Genomic DNA, 17,724 nt, shown 5'->3' on the forward strand with positions numbered 1-17,724 from the left:
TGAACAGGTGTCGTAAGGCTTCGCGCGGTACCTCGCCTACGTGTTGACGTGTGACCACGATCAACGTCCGCTTTAACGTACCTTGGAAGACGGATGACACTGTGGGTGGTGTGGTCGCGGAGTAGTCGACTCGGGTGGCGCTCTCGGTGCTCTGTACGATCGGACTCATGGTGTTCTTTGATGTTTGCCGAAAACCCATACGCTAGTATAAAGTAACTGTAAATGTATTTGGAGGTGTCCGATTATCCGGCTACGTCGTGGCTCCACATTCATATGCAAGGTCTACTAAATGGTCCTGCATTCGTCATGTTACTTGTCGGTGGTTGATTGACCTGCACTGCTGAGGCTTGCTCATCGCAGTTGTTGCCACGGCGCGTAGACCAACCCGGGAGAGATGCTTTCTTGGTGCTTACTCCCGGTAGAATGGTCCCAGTACCTGCTACTGGGTGACTGCTGTTGAGGATATCCCCTGTGTGAGGCGTTCTTCGAGCTGGGTCCATCGAGCCAACGCGAGCCGCATTGTCGAAGGCATGGCGTGGAGCGAGTACATCATTCATGTACACGCACAACAGGAAAACAAAGGCCCACAATGGCTGCTGCGTCACTGCAAGGGCAATGGCGCTCAGCCAGGACGAGGTCGTGGAGGTTGGGGATGATGGCGCAGTATCATTTGAAGGTCCAGCAGTGAGGTAGCAAGCAGCCTTGCAGGAATGCCCACGGTTCAAAATGACACTTCTTGATGGTTGGCGAATTCAACAATATGCGACCCTTGGACGACGATGGATCTTGACTTTTGATTGGCCAAGGGGACCGTCCGTTTCAATTTAAGCCAATCTAATGTCCTTTTTGTCAAATGACGATTGCAGGGATGAGTTAATCTCACTTAACTCGTTGCTTTTTTTGCTAAAACGTGTAGAGCATATTAGCCAATCCAACGGCTCGGCGCAGTCATAGGAAATCGGAATACTCCGGAGTAATAAAGCGACTTCTGGAAGTAGAATAAGAACTATTTTTAGTGTGTCAAAGTGGTTTGACAAGCATTTCAAACCATGTCAACGTGTTTGCGCCAAACAAAACCCCCTGGCGCTGTACCTTTGATTTCATTGGCCATCGAAACTTGCACGAAGGACACCGACCATACTATTAATCTACGTCCGTCGATGGCCGCAACGTAGCGCGCGGCTAGCACCGTCAGACGGAAGTCCTTGCTCTTCTGAACGTCAAGCCAAGCGAGGTATGTCCCTACCTTTTGACTCTTCATGCGCCCAACTGACGTGGGATGCAGTATGCAGCAAATGCGGACACCACTTGGTCGCGACGTCGGACTAGTTCTTCCTCCACTGGTTCGTCCATCTTCAAGTTGCTGCATCCATAACTATATGTCTCGAATCCATTCCGCCCACAGAAACTAAGATGAACTATACCAAGTGCAGCCCTGGCATCGCCACACGAGCTACCGTTTGCGCGTACGTAGATTGGATCCAGCAATCGAACGATTGACGATAGATTCCGTTATGTAGCCAAGGAGCTACGCTGTCGTTGACGCTTCCGCTGGGATTCTGCCTCATCGCGTCCATCTTGGGAGTACCCTCGGACGCGTTTCACTTTTTGTCGTACGTTCTACAGCCACGTATCCACTGTTCTACATCAACTCATTCCTTGACGGCCACTTTAACCAAGTTTGAAGTGAAATCTCGCCTCAATCCTACCTAGAACTTGACCACCAACCAACCACTCAACCATGCGTCAATGAGCGTGAGCTTCAGGGACAACGTTTGACCTTCTACCTATCATTGTCAATAGGGAGATTGAAGTGCAAAACAACGCTAATATTATGTTGGTTGCAACAACGCCCATCGCCATATCGATGCAGCTCCTTTGCCAACTTTGCGACTAATTTCTGAATCGATCATGACGCAGGATGAGAAATTGACTGAAGGTACTATATTGGGCAAGATAGCACGTCCGTCCACAAGATTTGAGTAGAACCACTCGTATATACTAACTAGTATTCATAAAACACGATTTAAAATGGACACGAAAAATCATGCAATTGCCGTTTTCCCAAGAAAAATTGCCAAAATTCCATTTTTCGAGATTTTGTGCGTCTGGATGTCACCAATGTGCAAACTATTATGCCACCATTTTCTTGAGAATCGAGTGTGGACCGATCACGTTGAAGTTTTGCACTTCGGTCAATCGGAAATCGAATAATTTTTCCAATATTCAGTTGACATCCAGACAACTTTGAGATACAGTACATGGGATATGAGACTTTGGGAAATTTTTGTAGACTTGCCAAAACGGTTTATGGCATAATTTTATGAGGTGGCTGGCATCCAGACCAGCGGTAAAATAAAATATCCGGAAATAGTTTTCTTTTTGGCATTGTTCTATTATTGTTATTACATGTGCAACCTTTCTCATGCTGTACCACTTTTAATTAGCTTATTTTGACATGGATTTCAGCCATGGTGAATTCTACTGGCTCTCCTGGTTGTTCGAATGGTACCTCAAACTCCAAACATTTCGAAAAACAAGAGTTCGATTCTCAAAAAACGCCGCTTGAAGTGGTTAAACTGGGATGGAGGTTCTAGTAGTAATTAGGGAAGTTCCAAGTAGTTTTCAGAAATAGCATGAGCCAATCAAAATCGATTTTTTTCACGATTGAGAAAAAGACGTCAAATACCCTCTTTCTCTACTTTTGGTATAGTGATTTGCGTAAAAACTCGCAGAAAAAGAGGTAAAAAAGTAGGAAACTGTATTGTCGATTTGATACAAATTTGGGGAGGGGGTGCAATCAAATCGCGCCGACCACCAAACCGATCCACAATCGATCTGATTGGTTGAATTTCATTGAGAAGGTTTTGATTGGCTAATAATTTTGAGCTCACCTGAAGTAGCCAATCAAATCGATTTAAATTCCAACGAGAAACCACGCCACAACAAAATGAAATTTCACTCGAAAGCACAATACTTGGAACCAATTTTTCATTTTGCTAAAAATATCTACTTGGAACTGGCCCTAACAAATATATATATGTGATTCTATAACAAGGTCAGATTGTAGACTGTAATCACTCGCATTGAAGTGCAATACAAGGCGATACGACTAAACGTTATGTGTGTATGGTAGGCATTCTAAATGGTCCTGCATTCGTCATGTTAGGCGTCGGTGGTTGATCTACACTGTTGAAGCTTGGTCATCGCAGTCGCCACGGCGTCTTCCACCTAGTAGGCAGGTGATGCTATGTTAGTGCTTACTCCCTGTAGAATGAATGGCACCAGTACCTGCTGCTGGGTGACTGCTGTTGAGGATATCCACTGTGTGAGGCGTTCATCGAGCTGGGTCGATCGAGCCAACGAGAGCCGCATTGTCGAATGCATGGCGTGGAGCGAGTACATCATGTACACGCACAACAGGATAGTAAAGGCCCACAATGGCTGCAGCCTCACGGCTCGGGCAATGGCGATCAGCCAGGACGAGGTCGTGGAGGTTGGGGATGATGGCGCAGGATCATTTGAAGGTTCAGCAGTTGGTGCGCGTGGCGGTGGAGTGTGAAGCGATCTGTCTGCGGGTGTGGAGAGGAGCTTGGGAGGTGTCGACGCAGCCGTCGTCGTCGGGCTCTTTTGACGCAATTCCGCGACGGCGGCGGCGGCCCTGCCATCGATGGTCAAGTTAAGTTTAATCGAGTTGCGAAAACTAAAGTAAATGAATCCTTATTTATATATCTTGGGCGTACCACGTTTCAAACGCTTCTTTGGACTCGGAGATTGTCGACGAAATGATTTGGTTGTTGAACCACGTGGATTTGATAAAGTGCACAACAATGCCCACCTAAAAAAATATTCAACCATTCAAAAAATCAACAAATATATATTCTCCAGTCAATTTTCGACATTCTAGAATATCGAACGCGCAGCGCCAAATCCAGAGATAATCGCTCGACCAATCAAAAACCCCAAAACACGAATCAAGTGACCAATCACATCATTCTCGCTTCATCCACCATATATTCAGTGTGACCCTGGTCAATCATTACATACAAATGCCAGCCAGCAGTATAAACAATCGATCGATGGATATGTGGCGAATCAGCACCCAACGCCAAATGTGAACTGCTGAATGTCACCAACAAACCTCGGCGTGGCAAAACTTGTTGCCGTCCAGCGTAAAAACCCATCTCGTTTCGATCTCAAAGTAATCCGCGTACGGAATCTTCTTCATGCGCAGTGTCTCAGCCAGCACGAACCGCGTCCACGTGCCGCCGATCGTGTTTTCATCATGCCGACAAAGCTGGTACCGCGTGCATTCGGCGTACGGCGGCAGGCCCGGGAACGTTACTTTGGGCGGATGTTTCGACTCGACCTTTCGGAAATGTGACATCGGGTCCTTGGACACACATAACGATGACATGGCGTTGACAGGACACTGTGCGATGGGTTGCCAGTCTACGCATGTCGTCCTCCCCCAGTGAAATTTCGATGATTTATATATATATATATATTTAAAATGTATTTTTGGAACCGACCTCCGATGGAAATATCAATGTCTTTGGTGGATACCATCACGCGGTGGTAAAATTCTTGGGTGTGAAACAACGTCTCGTACAAGTGCTGCACGTCACTTTGCAGTTCCGTGTCCAAAATCTTGGTCATTTTGCCTATCAAGTAAAGCCATATATCACTTTTCGCCCTCATATATATTTATAACAAAATCATATATATATACCGTTTTACCGATCAAATAAATATATTATATCACTTCACGCCCTCATATGCATTTACATATATATATAGATCACATTACGAAATCATAATATATACTAGTATATATATACATGTCGTTGCAACCATATACACGACAACGTGGGTCACAGACGTACTCAATGTTTCGTCTGGGGGTAGCGGCACAAAATCTTCGTCTTCGCGGACGATGCTAGTAGGACCAAGTGTGATATATTCCCAAGTGTATAATTATTATATGGGGTAAAATAAATATATCTCGTTGTACCTGATTTTGCGTTGATTCGAATTCAAATACGACTGGCGTCGCTGGGATGCCATCTCCTTAAGCAATTCCGGCGTGTGGTCGCTTTCTATATGGATCATCACGACAATACAAAGCACTGGTTAGACATAAACTCCCGTGATACATTGTGTGTGTATGTCGTAAAGATTGCGCTGAGAAAGATAAGACTAGGGAACGTACCTTTATACTGTTGTCGGTGGGCACTGAGCAGTTGGTCCAATCGTCCATAGGACATGTCCCTATGATTAAAATGTCAGCACGACACCATCTGGATTTCATTTCGTGGCCAAAAAAGCCTGGAGCACACGATGCTGGTGTATTTCGGAAGTATATTCGATTGTCCGTTCGATTTCGATATTGGAGTGCATAACAACCGATCGATCAATCAAAACCCAGAACATAACAACCAGAGTGCATAACAACTGATCGACCAATCAAAACCCAGAACGCTAATCAAGCGGCCAATCACATTCTATTTTCATCCATTCAACATCGAAGTCGTGTGTGACTACCGTATTTGTCGTACCTTTGCACCATGTAATTCGATGTGAACAATATATTTAATAAATATAATCCAATTGTATAATTGATTTGAGATTTTATATTTTGTTTATATCATAATTTATATTCACTTGTTATATTTCATGGTGCATATCAACGACAAATATACGACCGTATTATCCGTGATGATTTTAACATCCAAATGTTGTAAAACAATCCATCGATGGGATGGATTCGGTGACTCAGTACACAAAATTCCACCATTTGGCTAAAGGCACAATAATAAATCATACTAGTTAATAGTCGTACTGTACAGTACATACCGCTGGCCGTTGAATTCGGCAAAGAACCACGACTTATCTGTAGCTTTCAATTGCAGCGCATTGATAAAGTAAAACTCGGGCTTGACCACGGCCGTCACGTCTTCGTACGAAATGCAAATGGGCTCGAGCGTCGCCTTGTACGCCTATAGCGATGGGTTGTTGGCACCAGTTTAATGCCATAATACAAAGGACGGCGAGGATTTTACTTACGTAGAAGCACACGTGTTCGCGGGTGAGGTACATGTGGCCGTAATATGGCACGCACTCGGGAAAGTAGCAGCAGCTCACAACCACCACTGGAGCCTACAACATCAGTCACCCCCCTTGAACCACATTGAAGTTGTTACAATAGTATTATTGTGTTGCAGAAGAATCGAGCCAATCAGATTGCAGGAAATCATGATTTCAACCAATCAACAACCAAGTAGGGTGTGACTCCCTGGACATTGTTTTACATATAGAAAATATTCGTATAAAGATTCGATCGATGGATTTTTGGCAAATCAGCACAAAAGTCCAACTTTTGGCTGAAACGGGGACAATATTAGGTACCTGCGAGGCGGGGAATGCAAATTTGGCCAAAAACGAGGCTTCCGACATGGGACTAAGTCCGTTCCACGAACATTGCGTGGTGCCGGTTTGGCTTTGGAACTCGCGGATTTTGAGGAAGCAGCAGTCGCACACGCGAAACTCGCCTTTGGCCATCTATACATACAAAAATGCACGTTATGACGTGGCGCCATGACATGTCTTGGAGCGATTGTGTGATGTATATATGTATATATTGTCGAGATAAGTACCAAGGCGTCGTACGGAATAACGCTCGACTTGGTGGAGCATGCTTGGCAGTATGTGCCACCGCAGTTGCGGCAGTGATGGCGAGGTTTGCTGAGCAAAGTACCCACTTCGACTACACACACACACAAAATGAAACCAGCCTAGTCTCAGCTGCACGAGCGTTGTGGGGTACTGTACCTTTGCAGTTTTCACAAATTGTCAAGCTCGCAAAGGGCGGCGGTGCCAACGGAGGGTTGATGTATACACTGTGGGGAGGAGGCGCGCTACATGCATCAACGTTAGCGGACGACGGAGGTTCAGCCGAACGTACGCGCCGTTGGGGTCTCCGATGCACACAGGGCTGCTCGTCTTTCGTTCAGTTGTTGGCGACAGCGGCACCGTGGACGGCGAGAACTTGCCAAATGCCGCCATGATGGCATCGGGAAGGGTGTTCATGGGGCTAGTGGGCAACGTCTTCAACGTGCCCAAGGTCGTGGAAGTAGCAGATGATGCATCAGTAATGCTGTGATCGTCCAGCTTTAGCGGGGGTATGGGGTGCGCTATCGTCGGGGGAACCGCCGACTTTGGGCCAATGTTGGGCGAGGACATGGAGCGGGACATCTTTCTCGGAGGGATGCTGCCGCTTCCGTCGTGGTGGAAGGAGCCGACGTGGCTGTCGGCGTCCTCATCGCTCTCGTTCGGGTCAACGTACAGACCGTTCTTGAGCTGGTACCCGCTTAGGTCTTCCCTCCCCATAGCTCTTGCCTCGCCGTTGTCTCGAAAACTGCTGCTCATGGTGTGTCTTGTGTCCCCACTCTTCAATTTCTTGAAGTTGCATTTCGGCAGCAGTCTTTTTATTTGTCGTGGTTTTGACGCCAGGTGTATATAAATAGGACGTCGAAAGAACTTGGTTTTTGTATGCAACGCCAAACCCAATAAACAAATACGAGGCATACAAACCGTAAGTACTATTAATAACTACCTAAGTACTACCGTATACCTTATGGATCAGTACCCATGATTTTGCCTTTTCGAGTTGTACCCAAATTGCTGTATGGTGTCAATAAAGTACGATTTGGTGGTACCTTGGAAGGCTGTACCCAAGTAAGTCGCTTTATATTGGTCAAAACTGTCCAATTATCTCGTTCTAGCCAATTAAACAAGTAGAAGTAACCAATCCGAACGCATTGGAAAGAAATCAGACCACCTTATTGAGTTGTATCCATTTCGATCAGATTTAATTGACATTTTCGGGGGTACAGATCCATAAGGTATACGGTAGTACTACCGTATACCCCCCGCTTCAGTACCTATTAAAATGTCAGTAAAAATCTGATCACAACTGGAACAGCTCCAAGAAAACTATTCAGGCGTGCGCATTGGTCTAAATCACAGAACTTAAATTTCATTGGATAAAAATTATTAACGCATGGTGATTGGATAATTCTGTCCAATTAGAGACAATTAGGTACGGAACCATGAAAATGTTCGTCATTGGCCGATACTTGAAGTATGTTCCAAACCGGTACAGGTCCAACCGGAGAAATCATAGGTACTGAAGCGGGGGTATACGGTAGGTTAAAAACTGCCTTTCTAGGAATTAATTGGCTAATTAAAATGGATCGAGCATCTTAAATTGGACTTTTGGCTAACAGTAAAGGAATGAATACCTTGCCGCGCTCATGAACAGAATGCAGGTTTTTACAGCTTGATTCAATGGAGGTCGTGTATGGAGTTTTAAATGCAATACGGGAATGTTGGTGTGTCCACCGTGGAAGATAACTGCCGTAACTGCCAGTAGATATGTCAAAAGTATCAATCATGCCAAAATTACTGCCATTTACTCGACCTTTTTCTCTGTGATTTGTGCGTCCTTGATATCATCATCATCTTCATCGTCGCTGTCGTCGCTCGATTCTCCTGCTGCCATCTTGGCCTTCTCGGCCTGCACAAAGTCGTCTACCTTCTTGTCCATCGTGATTGCATGCATGAGGATACGCTGGACGATGAGCGCTGAGTCCATGTCCAGACCTTGGATCAACACGGCGGCGTCACGCTCGCCTTCCCAGATCATGTGCGTGGACGGGATGATGTTGTACCCGCCGCGGCGCTCGATTTCTTTGAGGCCGTTGACCGAGTTTTCGTCTTCGTTCGTGTACAATTCGTAAATGTCCTTGTAATCGCCCTCTTCTTCGTGGGCAAAGTACGGCACGGCCGCAATCACCTCGAGCACGTCGTTCAGCTCCCTCAGCAGCACCTCCATCTTGGATTCGTCTGGCTGGCTCGCTTTGGGCTGCTCGCGGAACGCTGGCGCGACCTCTGGCTGTGGCGCGCGCTGCGGCACGGCCTCGTCGCGCTCATACGTGTCGTCCGGCGGCAGCACCGCCGTGGTCGTGAGTCCCCAGCTGCCCTTGTTCCACTCGAACAACGGTTCCCATCCACATTCTTCAAAGAATTTGCCCAACTGCGTCTCCATCAACGTGCTGCAGGCGCCACCGGTGGTTTTCAGGTTCAATGTCACGTTTTTGAATTGGCCGGCCGTGCCGGTGGTGAGGTAGAACGGCAACGACAGCGTCTTGGCGGGCGGGAATTCGCCGCGGATGTTTGCGATCGCGTCCAAGATGCCCATCAGTTCCTTGTACGATTCGGTGTTGGTGTGTTGTTCTTTGGGGAATTGGCCAAACAAGTCCGGGTGCGTGCGGAGGTACAGCTTGCGCAGCGTTTCCTTGATCGGAGGAATGCGCGTCGCCTTCTTCTTGCTCTCGCGCAGCTGTTTGCGTCGCAATGCACGTTCACTCAGCTTGGCCATGGAGCGTTCTTGGGCGCCTTGCATCCATGACGACGTGGTCGGTCGTAGCAGACTCGGCCCCGTCGCCGTCACCCTAGAAAACACTCGGCCAAACATCGTGGAACAGGTATGACGTTTGGGCACCAGTCACGATGGGCGCTCTCAAGCACACGGATAAAATCGTTGAATCATCCGGATAATGCGACATTTGATAATTGTGGCACGCCAATCACATACTGCACTCTGATTGGCTGACATCAGAGGGGTTCCAGTCAGTTGCAGTTGCGTGAGCCAATCAGACCGTGAATGCTACAAAACTCGAAAAGCAGTCCAGTCATTTGGCGCCGCCAGCGCGGCAGAGACAACGCGCCGACGACAAATCGAATGAAGTTGGAGGAAGTGCACATTTGAGAAGCCTTTTGACATAAAACTCAAGAGGATGAATGGCTTGGTACAGGCGGCATGCGGCAGTCGGTGTGTTGGATGTCTGGCGCGACAAGACAATATGCCATGTGTAGCAATAACAGGAGGTGTGGTATTAGCAAATATAGGGCACAAAGGGCAATGTCCATTCCACTTGTAGACTTCGCCCGCATAAAATATAGGGAGGTACGGCAATAAATAAAGGCAATGCAGTGAGAGGGGACAGGATAAGCCACACTGTCGTCGTCGTGGCTTCGAGGGGTTGTAGTCGATGGTGTTCGTGGCAGACGGTGGTTGGGGACACACGAGGACATCACACACGCACGAGCTTGTCGGGGCGAAGGGCGGGGTTGAGCAACTCGAGCTTGCGTTTGTTTTCGCGCTTGAAGTCGAAGGCACAGCGGTGCGTCTCTGGGTATCGGTGGGAGCCGCAAAAAGTGTAGCCGCACTTGCACGAGGCCGGCGTCAAGCCAAGCTTGGCATTGCACGACCAGCACTTGCGCTTGTTGGATTGGAGCGGCATCAGCGGTGGCTTTTTCAATGGCTCCTGCAACTTCTGCACGACTTTGTCAAAGCCAAAGTAAGGAGCATCAGGACTCAACGCGTCTTGCATCCAGCAACGGTCTCGGCGCATGGCGCTGCTCGATGCTTCTTCCATCGTACCCAACCCCAAACTCAGGCCAGTTCGCGCAAACTCGGCCTTCATTTCCTCGCCTTCGAGGTACACGCGCAACACTTCGTATAGTAGGTCACGGTCCATGGCCGTTCGTCCAAATGAGACTTGCGGCAGCGATGGAGGCATATGGTAAGGTATCAAGGCGCCGACGACTGTGTCGATCGATCTCCTTGATGATTTCGAGAACTGACTGTGAAGTTGAAGAAAACTTGGATATATGTGGTCATCCGGATAATTTACATTCGCCATTCCATTTTTTGCCCGAATTGTTTTGTTCGTGGCATTTGATTGGATACCAAGTTCAACGCGGGCATTGGTCACGAAATCGAAACGGCTTTGACGCCATTATCCGGATAATCCGAAGGCCAGTGGCTGCAGCGTCCCAACGGTTCACCAAAACGTACGGATAAATCGTGTTTTTCCGGAAAGAACGCCGCTGGAATCGTCCAGATGTCAGGTTGGTAGTCATTAGCCAATTCATCATACCAGGGGCTTCGCTCCTCATCAACTTCAAGCTTCCGTTGTGTTTCACACGTTCTTACTGCGGAGTCAGAGTATTGGTGAAGTGCGGTGCTTATACCTGCTTGTGTGTCGTGTCATAGCAGCTCCAGCGAGGTTGTTCTGTGACTAGGCTCTCCCATGGACCCAGCCATCTTCGATCAGTACCGTGGGCAACTAGGCTCTCCCATGGACCCAGCCATCTTCGATCAGTACCGTGGGCAACTTGTGCGAATCCTAATGTACACGTACAGTGTATCTCTGGTCGATTCGACTTTTTCAAAGTCACACCGCAAGTTGAAATGTACGGGCTGTTGTGTTGGAAGTTTAAGCGTTGCAACGGCCATCACGTACAAATATGGGTGTGTGGTTGGTTATAAGCCCAAGGAGCAATGCCCACTTAGGTTGGTGGTTGATTCAGGAGGATCGTGCCACGCTGACTTTCAGCTGAGCTTCTTTCACGAAAACAGTGTTCTATTCTGAAGTGTACGCTACATTATGTCTTCTCCATTCAAGCATGAGAGCTCAGAGGCTTCTGCGGCGCTGGTAGTACTACAGTTACAGCAATATTGACCGATCCCGCGCTCCGTACTATTCCTCGTGCAGGCACATGTGGCATGTTCCTTCTCCATCTCTCATCCATATTGGCTACAATCTCCTCAGTCACTACATGTACTGTAGCCGTGCACGCGTATGGCGATATACATGTACTCCTGGTACATACTGTACCGGCAGTACAATGTACTTGCTCGCTTGTTCGAGTTTTGCACCGTCCTCGTTGTTTGTATGGCGCCATCCCATTGGCGCAATTGCGTAACGCCTTGTTTCTATCAGCGACTAATATGCAGCGCCGCACTTCGATTGGGCGAGCGCTTTTGCTAAACGTGCCACCACCTTTCAGGATCAGATCCTGTCACTCCAACAATCGTGGGCTCGTCATCATTCCCCCCCTACGACACCAACGCCAGCGAAAAACGCAATCCAATGCGTGATGTGCACATCTCATCTGATGTGTACCGCAAGTTTATATGCTCGACATTCACTAGCTTGTGTCGAACGCAACGCCCGAATCCGTCGAGCAGTGAAAGTCGCCGTGTGCCCTATCTAATGGCTGGAAAATTGTGTCGAATACTAGGAAGAATCTTGGTGGTCGATGGCCTTTTTCATGGCTAATCAATCCACCGTATCGATGCTACCGCAACATGTGGATGTGTTGGTAGCCTCAATGGCATCGAAAGTCACCTCTTTACGTGACGCCATGCATTGCGACGCCTTTGTCTACGCGTCCATTCTCAGTACGCATATGGTCCGTTCCAGTTTGTTGGCATCCAAGCGGCCAAGAGTCGTCTCTGTAGCAGCTTCGCAACCCCCCTGCTGGGCAAACCGACCACGAATATGTGTACGGGGAGGAAGGTACCAATAATGTCGTTAACTTCATTTTGTGTATTTAGCTTCAGACATCTAGTTTTCTGGCACGAGAAACGTTTGTGGTTACAACCAAACATGTGCATCTAAATTTAGTAACGTTAACGTGGTTATCCGTCAATGCCATCATGGAAAACTATCCGTGGTCAAGCTGTATCGACGCAGTGTCGATGTTCGTGGAGTTTCACATTCGCTGCCGCTACATTCCGAGAAATTGCACTGCAAGCCAGAGTGTTGCTGCGTCGAGCGACAGGGGTGACATCAAAGTGCGCCCTCGATTTTGTCCAACGATTTGCTCGCCTTGGCCAAGCAAGACAACGATGGGCATAGAGCCACATTCAACTTTGCAGTGCACTGAGTCGTACATAGACAACAATAGACCACTCTAGTTGTGAGAACGAATAATATACAAATATATCGCTTTACAAGCAGGCGTCAACTTCACTTGGGGTGGATATAGGAACACCTGTGATGTCTGCGGGAAAGCATGTCGCCACACATCTCCATCGCTGCAACCAAAGTGAATATGTGAACAGTACCAACGTGAATCGATAAGAAGTGACTGCATTCGCCACATTGCGGTGATACATGAATATGATGCCAGGGAAACGAAGTTGCTAGGTAGAAGTGTGGCGAGTTGTCCATTTATTGAATGCCATTGCAAACATTCACACGTTTCAATTGTCTATCTTTTGATAACCATGACGTTTGATTGGTTGGAATTCCTCCAATAAAACGACCCGAGACAAAAGATCGAAACTTGAGGACGACTTGAAAAAGCGAAGATTTGACCTTGATAGACAGTCAATTCGCACAATCGAATCCTACTTCGTCCATGTCGATTCTGGCATACATCCATGTGACTCTTGCGGGCATGAAGCGGCAGATCCCGGCCCCCGTCGCAACCTTTGGCTCCCATAGCCCTAGCACGTACACTGGCGCGTTGGTGCACGTTGTCCCGGCGACGGCATTCCCGTCGATCCAAAACGCATCTGCCCTGCGGGGGCGCATCGCCGTGGTCCAACGTGGTGACTGCTCGTTCGCGGCAAAGGCCAAGAGCATTCAAGCCGCTGGTGCTATCGGCATGATTCTTACAAACTCCAGCGAGGAGCTCGTGCGGATGGGTGAAGCTTTCGAACGTGAAGGCGCGGGTGTGGACATTCCTGTGCTCATGGTCGGGCAGGTCATGGGCAAGTCGCTTCGCGATGGCACCCAGGTGGTCTTGGAAGTCAAGCACGAGCTAGCCAAGGTAGGCCATCATCACCGTTTTCACCAAGCCATCGATCGTTCATCCTTCTTCGTGGTACCATGTGCTAGTCATTTTTACAAGCTGGTGTCGAAGCTGTCAAGAAAACTGTTGAACACACAAACGGAGTCGTCCAAGCTGGCGTAGATGTCGTCAAGAAGAGTGTTGAAGGGGTACGTCCACCATTCACGCATTCACACAGTAACGTTAGCCACAATTCATCCAAACACTGCTCAGTTTCCCTGTTGTCCATTCTAGTACACAAAAGACCCCGAGATCGTGCATTTCTTGGCCCCGTCAATCTCATCCGCCATCGAACCCCATTCCCACGTATCTTCCAAGCCATCGTCTCCACTCCCGCCGCTCTTTGCCTTTGTCCTGTATGCCACGTCAGCCGACGAATTCCACGTGCAGTTTGCACCCCTTGCCGACTTTGGACTTCGACACCGCAAGAAACTGTACTTTCGAAGCCGCCTCGTCACAGCCAGTCCCCGCACCGCGCATCCTTCCGTGGCCAACAAGCCCGAGTTTGCCGGCGCCATCGCATTTGTCGACCGCGGGGGGTGCACATTCCCCGAAAAGATCGAACGGCTGCAGCAAGCCGGTGCGATTGCTGTCATCGTTGCCAACAATGACGTGGCCAACCCTACATCCGCCTTCGTCATGAGCGTGGACCAGATGGCGGTGGATCACATCACGATCCCGTCTGTGATGCTGCCGTACTCCGTCGCACAGCACGTCACCACCAACCCCCCCGACCGTGTGGGGATCGTATGCCTCGATGGCACCGCCGCCGGCGTCCTCCTGGCCAACGACACGACGACGTACTCCCTTTGGTCCCCTCCCCCTTCGTCGGCGTCTTTGCCGCCGCTCTTGCATGCCGCCCGTCATGGCCATACTTCGCAGCTCATGGCCCTCCTAGATCAACCTCTCACGTCCCCCCGCCTCACCGACGCCTTCAACGTGTCGGCGCTGCATTATGCATGCATCGGGGGCTCAGTCGCCGCGGTGGAGCTGCTGCTTGCAGCCGGCGCCCACGTGGACGCTCTCGACCTGGGCTCGCAAACCCCCCTCCACTACGCGTGCATGACCCCCAGCGTCGGATGCGTCCAGGCGCTTGTCACGGCCGCCGCGCACACGCTGGCCATCAACGAAGGCGGCAGCACACCGCTGCACGTGGCGTGCTTTGCAGGCAGCACCGAGTGCATGGAGGTGCTTCTCACTGCTACTGCCACCACCGACGCGAGTGGCAAGTACGTGTTTCACGGAGTTGACGATGTCGACAAGAGCGGGCGCACGCCGCTGCATGTGGCCTGTCGGTACGGCCACGGCGACTGCGCCATGTACTTGATGGCGGCGGGGGCCAACGTGAACGTTGTTGACGCCAAAGGATGGACAGCCATGCATTATGTGTGCGACCGCATCAACGTCGCCGTCTCGTCCAGCGACGTGTCCGTCAAGGCGGAATTGCACGTGGTTGAGCAACTTCTGCGACATGGGGCGACCATGGTGGACGCCAAGGCGACGGCGGATGGCACGACATTGATACTAGACCGCATTCGATCCAATGCAGTTCGGAGGGACGTGGAACTGCTCTACTTGCGACAGGAGGTTGCGACGCACCGCCGTCAAGCGGGTACGTGGCAGCTGGAGTGGGCGCGCATGCAAGCCAGCATGCACCAAGTGGTTCACACGGCCAAGACAGACGCGACCGCCGCCACCCTCGACTTGCAACGCACGGTGGACGCGCAACAGCGGGCGATTCACCACATGCAGTGCCAGCTCACGTCTGTGCTCCACATTTTACAAGGCACAAACCAACCTGGAGCCGCAGCAGGTTCCGTCGACCCCCTCGCCCACAACCACGAAGTCCACAAAACTGATATGGAGCGCGCCCAAGAGGCGGCGCTGGCACGAGACCTCGGGCGCAAGTGCATGCGAGCCAAGCAGTACGCCCTGGCCAAATCGTACTTTGAAACGTCGTTGCAATGGTATGGCCTACCAGGGGTCAGGCGATTGCTAGACCAAGTCAACGCGCTGCTCGTCGCCCCGTTGTCCGTTGGTGGGGGAGAGAAATCAGTGTCAACCAGCGTCCTCATTCGTACCTACCGGAGCAAGTTGCAGACGGCGGGCATGTCTCAAGAGGCGGTGTCGGCGGTAGAGGCGGAGATCGCCGCCCTCGAGACCGTCGACCCCACCAGTGCGCAGTTTACTATGGTCACAGCGTGGCTAGACTGGCTCGTGGGGTTGCCCTGGCACGACCAGGTCCCGAGTTTTGATTTGTTTCGTCGTGTAAACCAAGCGCAATGTGAAGACGTGGCCGCCAAACGGAACGCCGCGGCGGTCGTTGTCCAGCGCGCCGTGCGGCATCACATATCGGCTCGTCTGTTTCATCGGCAATGGGCGGCCGTGATCCTTCAAGCGAGGGTGCGTGGATGGCAGACTCGACGAAAACACCCTAAACGACAGGAGGATGCTGGTCTGACCTCTGATCCACTACCGTTGAGAGATGCTCAAGGCACGACCGCCACCACCACGAATCAACCGACGGGCATCAAAGACGTGGAAGTCGACTTTCAATCGACGGTAGACCCGACGCTAGGCAAACCCACCGCGACCGTCGTGCGCGGCGTGCAGCTGAGGCAAGGTCCGACCAAACGGTACATTCTGCAGTGGCTGCTAATACCCGACACGAACGACCAGTACGTGTGGACGCGGTGGAGTACCTCCGACGGCAAGGTCCAGTGCGCGCTCAAAGGGCCGTACGACACGACCTCTGACGACGCCCAGATGGAGTTTGAAAAGATTTTCAAGCTCAAGACCCACCACAAATGGGGTACGTCCTGTGACGACGCCTGCAAAGGCCCCACAAACCAATGGGCATACCACCCCCAGCACTACAGCCCCTCCACCACCACCCCTGCCAATCTGGTCGCGTAGCCACTACTTGATTAATTTTATTATTAGTGAGTGCAATACGTAGACATGGTACTCTGGAGTCTTCTAACGGTCAAGTGTGATTGAACACAACCTGAAAAAGAAGAATATTATTACGTTGGGTGACATACGTCGAAATGATAACAACACAAATATATTATTAGAACACAATATTATCACAGATAGTTGTAGAAACCCGAAGCAGTAGCATCGATGTCTAGGGTGCGTGCGTCTGGTACAGTAACCAGAAGTATTGCAATTTTCAGGCCCGAAACGCCATTTTGGGGCCGAATTCAATCAATCTGATTAAAATAGAAACATGTCGTGCTGGAAAAGATTTAACCCTAATCCAATAAATACTTGCACGTGGGATTTACTCGTCGAAGAGGTCGAAAACTCCATATTACAAAATATTGGACCTTTTACCTCCATTTTGATAATGGCATTTTGGTTAATCCCAGTTTTCGAGAAAATCGAAATTCTATTTTTGAAATCTTACCAGACGCACCCTAAAGGGAAAGAATTGAAGAACACGTCATGTCGAATTTCAGCCAATCCAAACGTTTGATTCGGCCCAGTCAGACCCTTCGCGTTGGGTAAAACCATATATATATACACTAATCTTATATATATATACTATTAATAGTATATATATACACTAATGTTATATATATATACTAGTATATATATAGAATAATCTCTGTAACGCTTATTTTGTACAAGCGTAGGGCTAGCCTGGATGCCACGTCATAAAATTATACCATAAACCGTATTGGCAAGTCTGCAAAATTTTCCCACAGTCTCATATCCCATGAAAAAAAATCGAGAAAACAAGTAATATATACATAGTTGTCTAGATGCCAGTTGAATTTTGGAAACATTATTCGTTATTTCCGATGGAACAAATCAGTCCATATCAAGTTGGACCAAATTGGTCCAATTCTTACGATGGTATGCCATAAAACACGTCAAGTGAACTTTGGTGGCATCCAGACGCACCAGGTCTTGAAAAAAAGAATATTTCGATTTTGGCAACATTTCTTCGAATAATGGCCATTTTATGCCATTGGTTGCGACATCTAGACTCGGCCTTCAATT

At 49.3% G+C, this 17,724-nt stretch overlaps 4 protein-coding genes across 6 annotated transcripts; 1 reads left to right on the plus strand and 3 right to left on the minus strand.

Annotated features, from left to right (window-relative positions):
• Window positions 1-3,075: 3,075 nt before the first annotated feature.
• On the minus strand, window positions 3,076-7,493 carry H257_06515. 2 transcript variants are annotated; one of them, XM_009831760.1, is made up of 14 exons: window positions 6,965-7,493; window positions 6,832-6,917; window positions 6,657-6,766; window positions 6,409-6,561; window positions 6,067-6,159; window positions 5,857-5,999; window positions 5,213-5,271; window positions 5,015-5,099; window positions 4,887-4,939; window positions 4,533-4,664; window positions 4,142-4,452; window positions 3,744-3,838; window positions 3,292-3,661; window positions 3,076-3,231 (listed from the first exon to the last, which is right to left on the minus strand). In XM_009831760.1, exons 1-14 carry the CDS (start codon window positions 7,426-7,428, stop codon window positions 3,166-3,168), a joined length of 2,220 nt encoding a protein of 739 aa, XP_009830062.1. In that variant the 5' UTR covers window positions 7,429-7,493; the 3' UTR covers window positions 3,076-3,165. The 2 variants fall into 2 exon arrangements, with proteins under 2 accessions (XP_009830062.1, XP_009830063.1); XM_009831761.1 differs by having other exon boundaries at window positions 3,744-4,452.
• A 942-nt stretch (window positions 7,494-8,435) lies between these two features.
• H257_06516 (hypothetical protein) lies at window positions 8,436-9,826 on the minus strand. The gene has a single exon (XM_009831762.1). It carries the CDS (start codon window positions 9,536-9,538, stop codon window positions 8,474-8,476), a length of 1,065 nt encoding a protein of 354 aa, XP_009830064.1. The 5' UTR covers window positions 9,539-9,826; the 3' UTR covers window positions 8,436-8,473.
• A 106-nt stretch (window positions 9,827-9,932) lies between these two features.
• On the minus strand, window positions 9,933-10,729 carry H257_06517 (hypothetical protein). Its single transcript, XM_009831763.1, has one exon. It carries the CDS (start codon window positions 10,644-10,646, stop codon window positions 10,158-10,160), a length of 489 nt encoding a protein of 162 aa, XP_009830065.1. The 5' UTR covers window positions 10,647-10,729; the 3' UTR covers window positions 9,933-10,157.
• Window positions 10,730-13,228: 2,499 nt separating this feature from the next.
• On the plus strand, window positions 13,229-16,797 carry H257_06518. 2 transcript variants are annotated; one of them, XM_009831764.1, is made up of 3 exons: window positions 13,229-13,692; window positions 13,761-13,862; window positions 13,948-16,797. In XM_009831764.1, the coding sequence occupies exons 1-3, from the start codon at window positions 13,279-13,281 to the stop codon at window positions 16,627-16,629; spliced, it is 3,198 nt and encodes a 1,065-aa protein (XP_009830066.1). In that variant the 5' UTR covers window positions 13,229-13,278; the 3' UTR covers window positions 16,630-16,797. The 2 variants fall into 2 exon arrangements, with proteins under 2 accessions (XP_009830066.1, XP_009830067.1); XM_009831765.1 differs by lacking the exon at window positions 13,229-13,692 and having other exon boundaries at window positions 13,726-13,862.
• Window positions 16,798-17,724: the final 927 nt, after the last annotated feature.

The sequence above is a fragment of the Aphanomyces astaci genome (genome assembly GCF_000520075.1).
Source record: "Aphanomyces astaci strain APO3 unplaced genomic scaffold supercont1.13, whole genome shotgun sequence".
In the NCBI taxonomy this organism is placed as follows: domain Eukaryota; phylum Oomycota; class Saprolegniomycetes; order Saprolegniales; family Verrucalvaceae; genus Aphanomyces; species Aphanomyces astaci.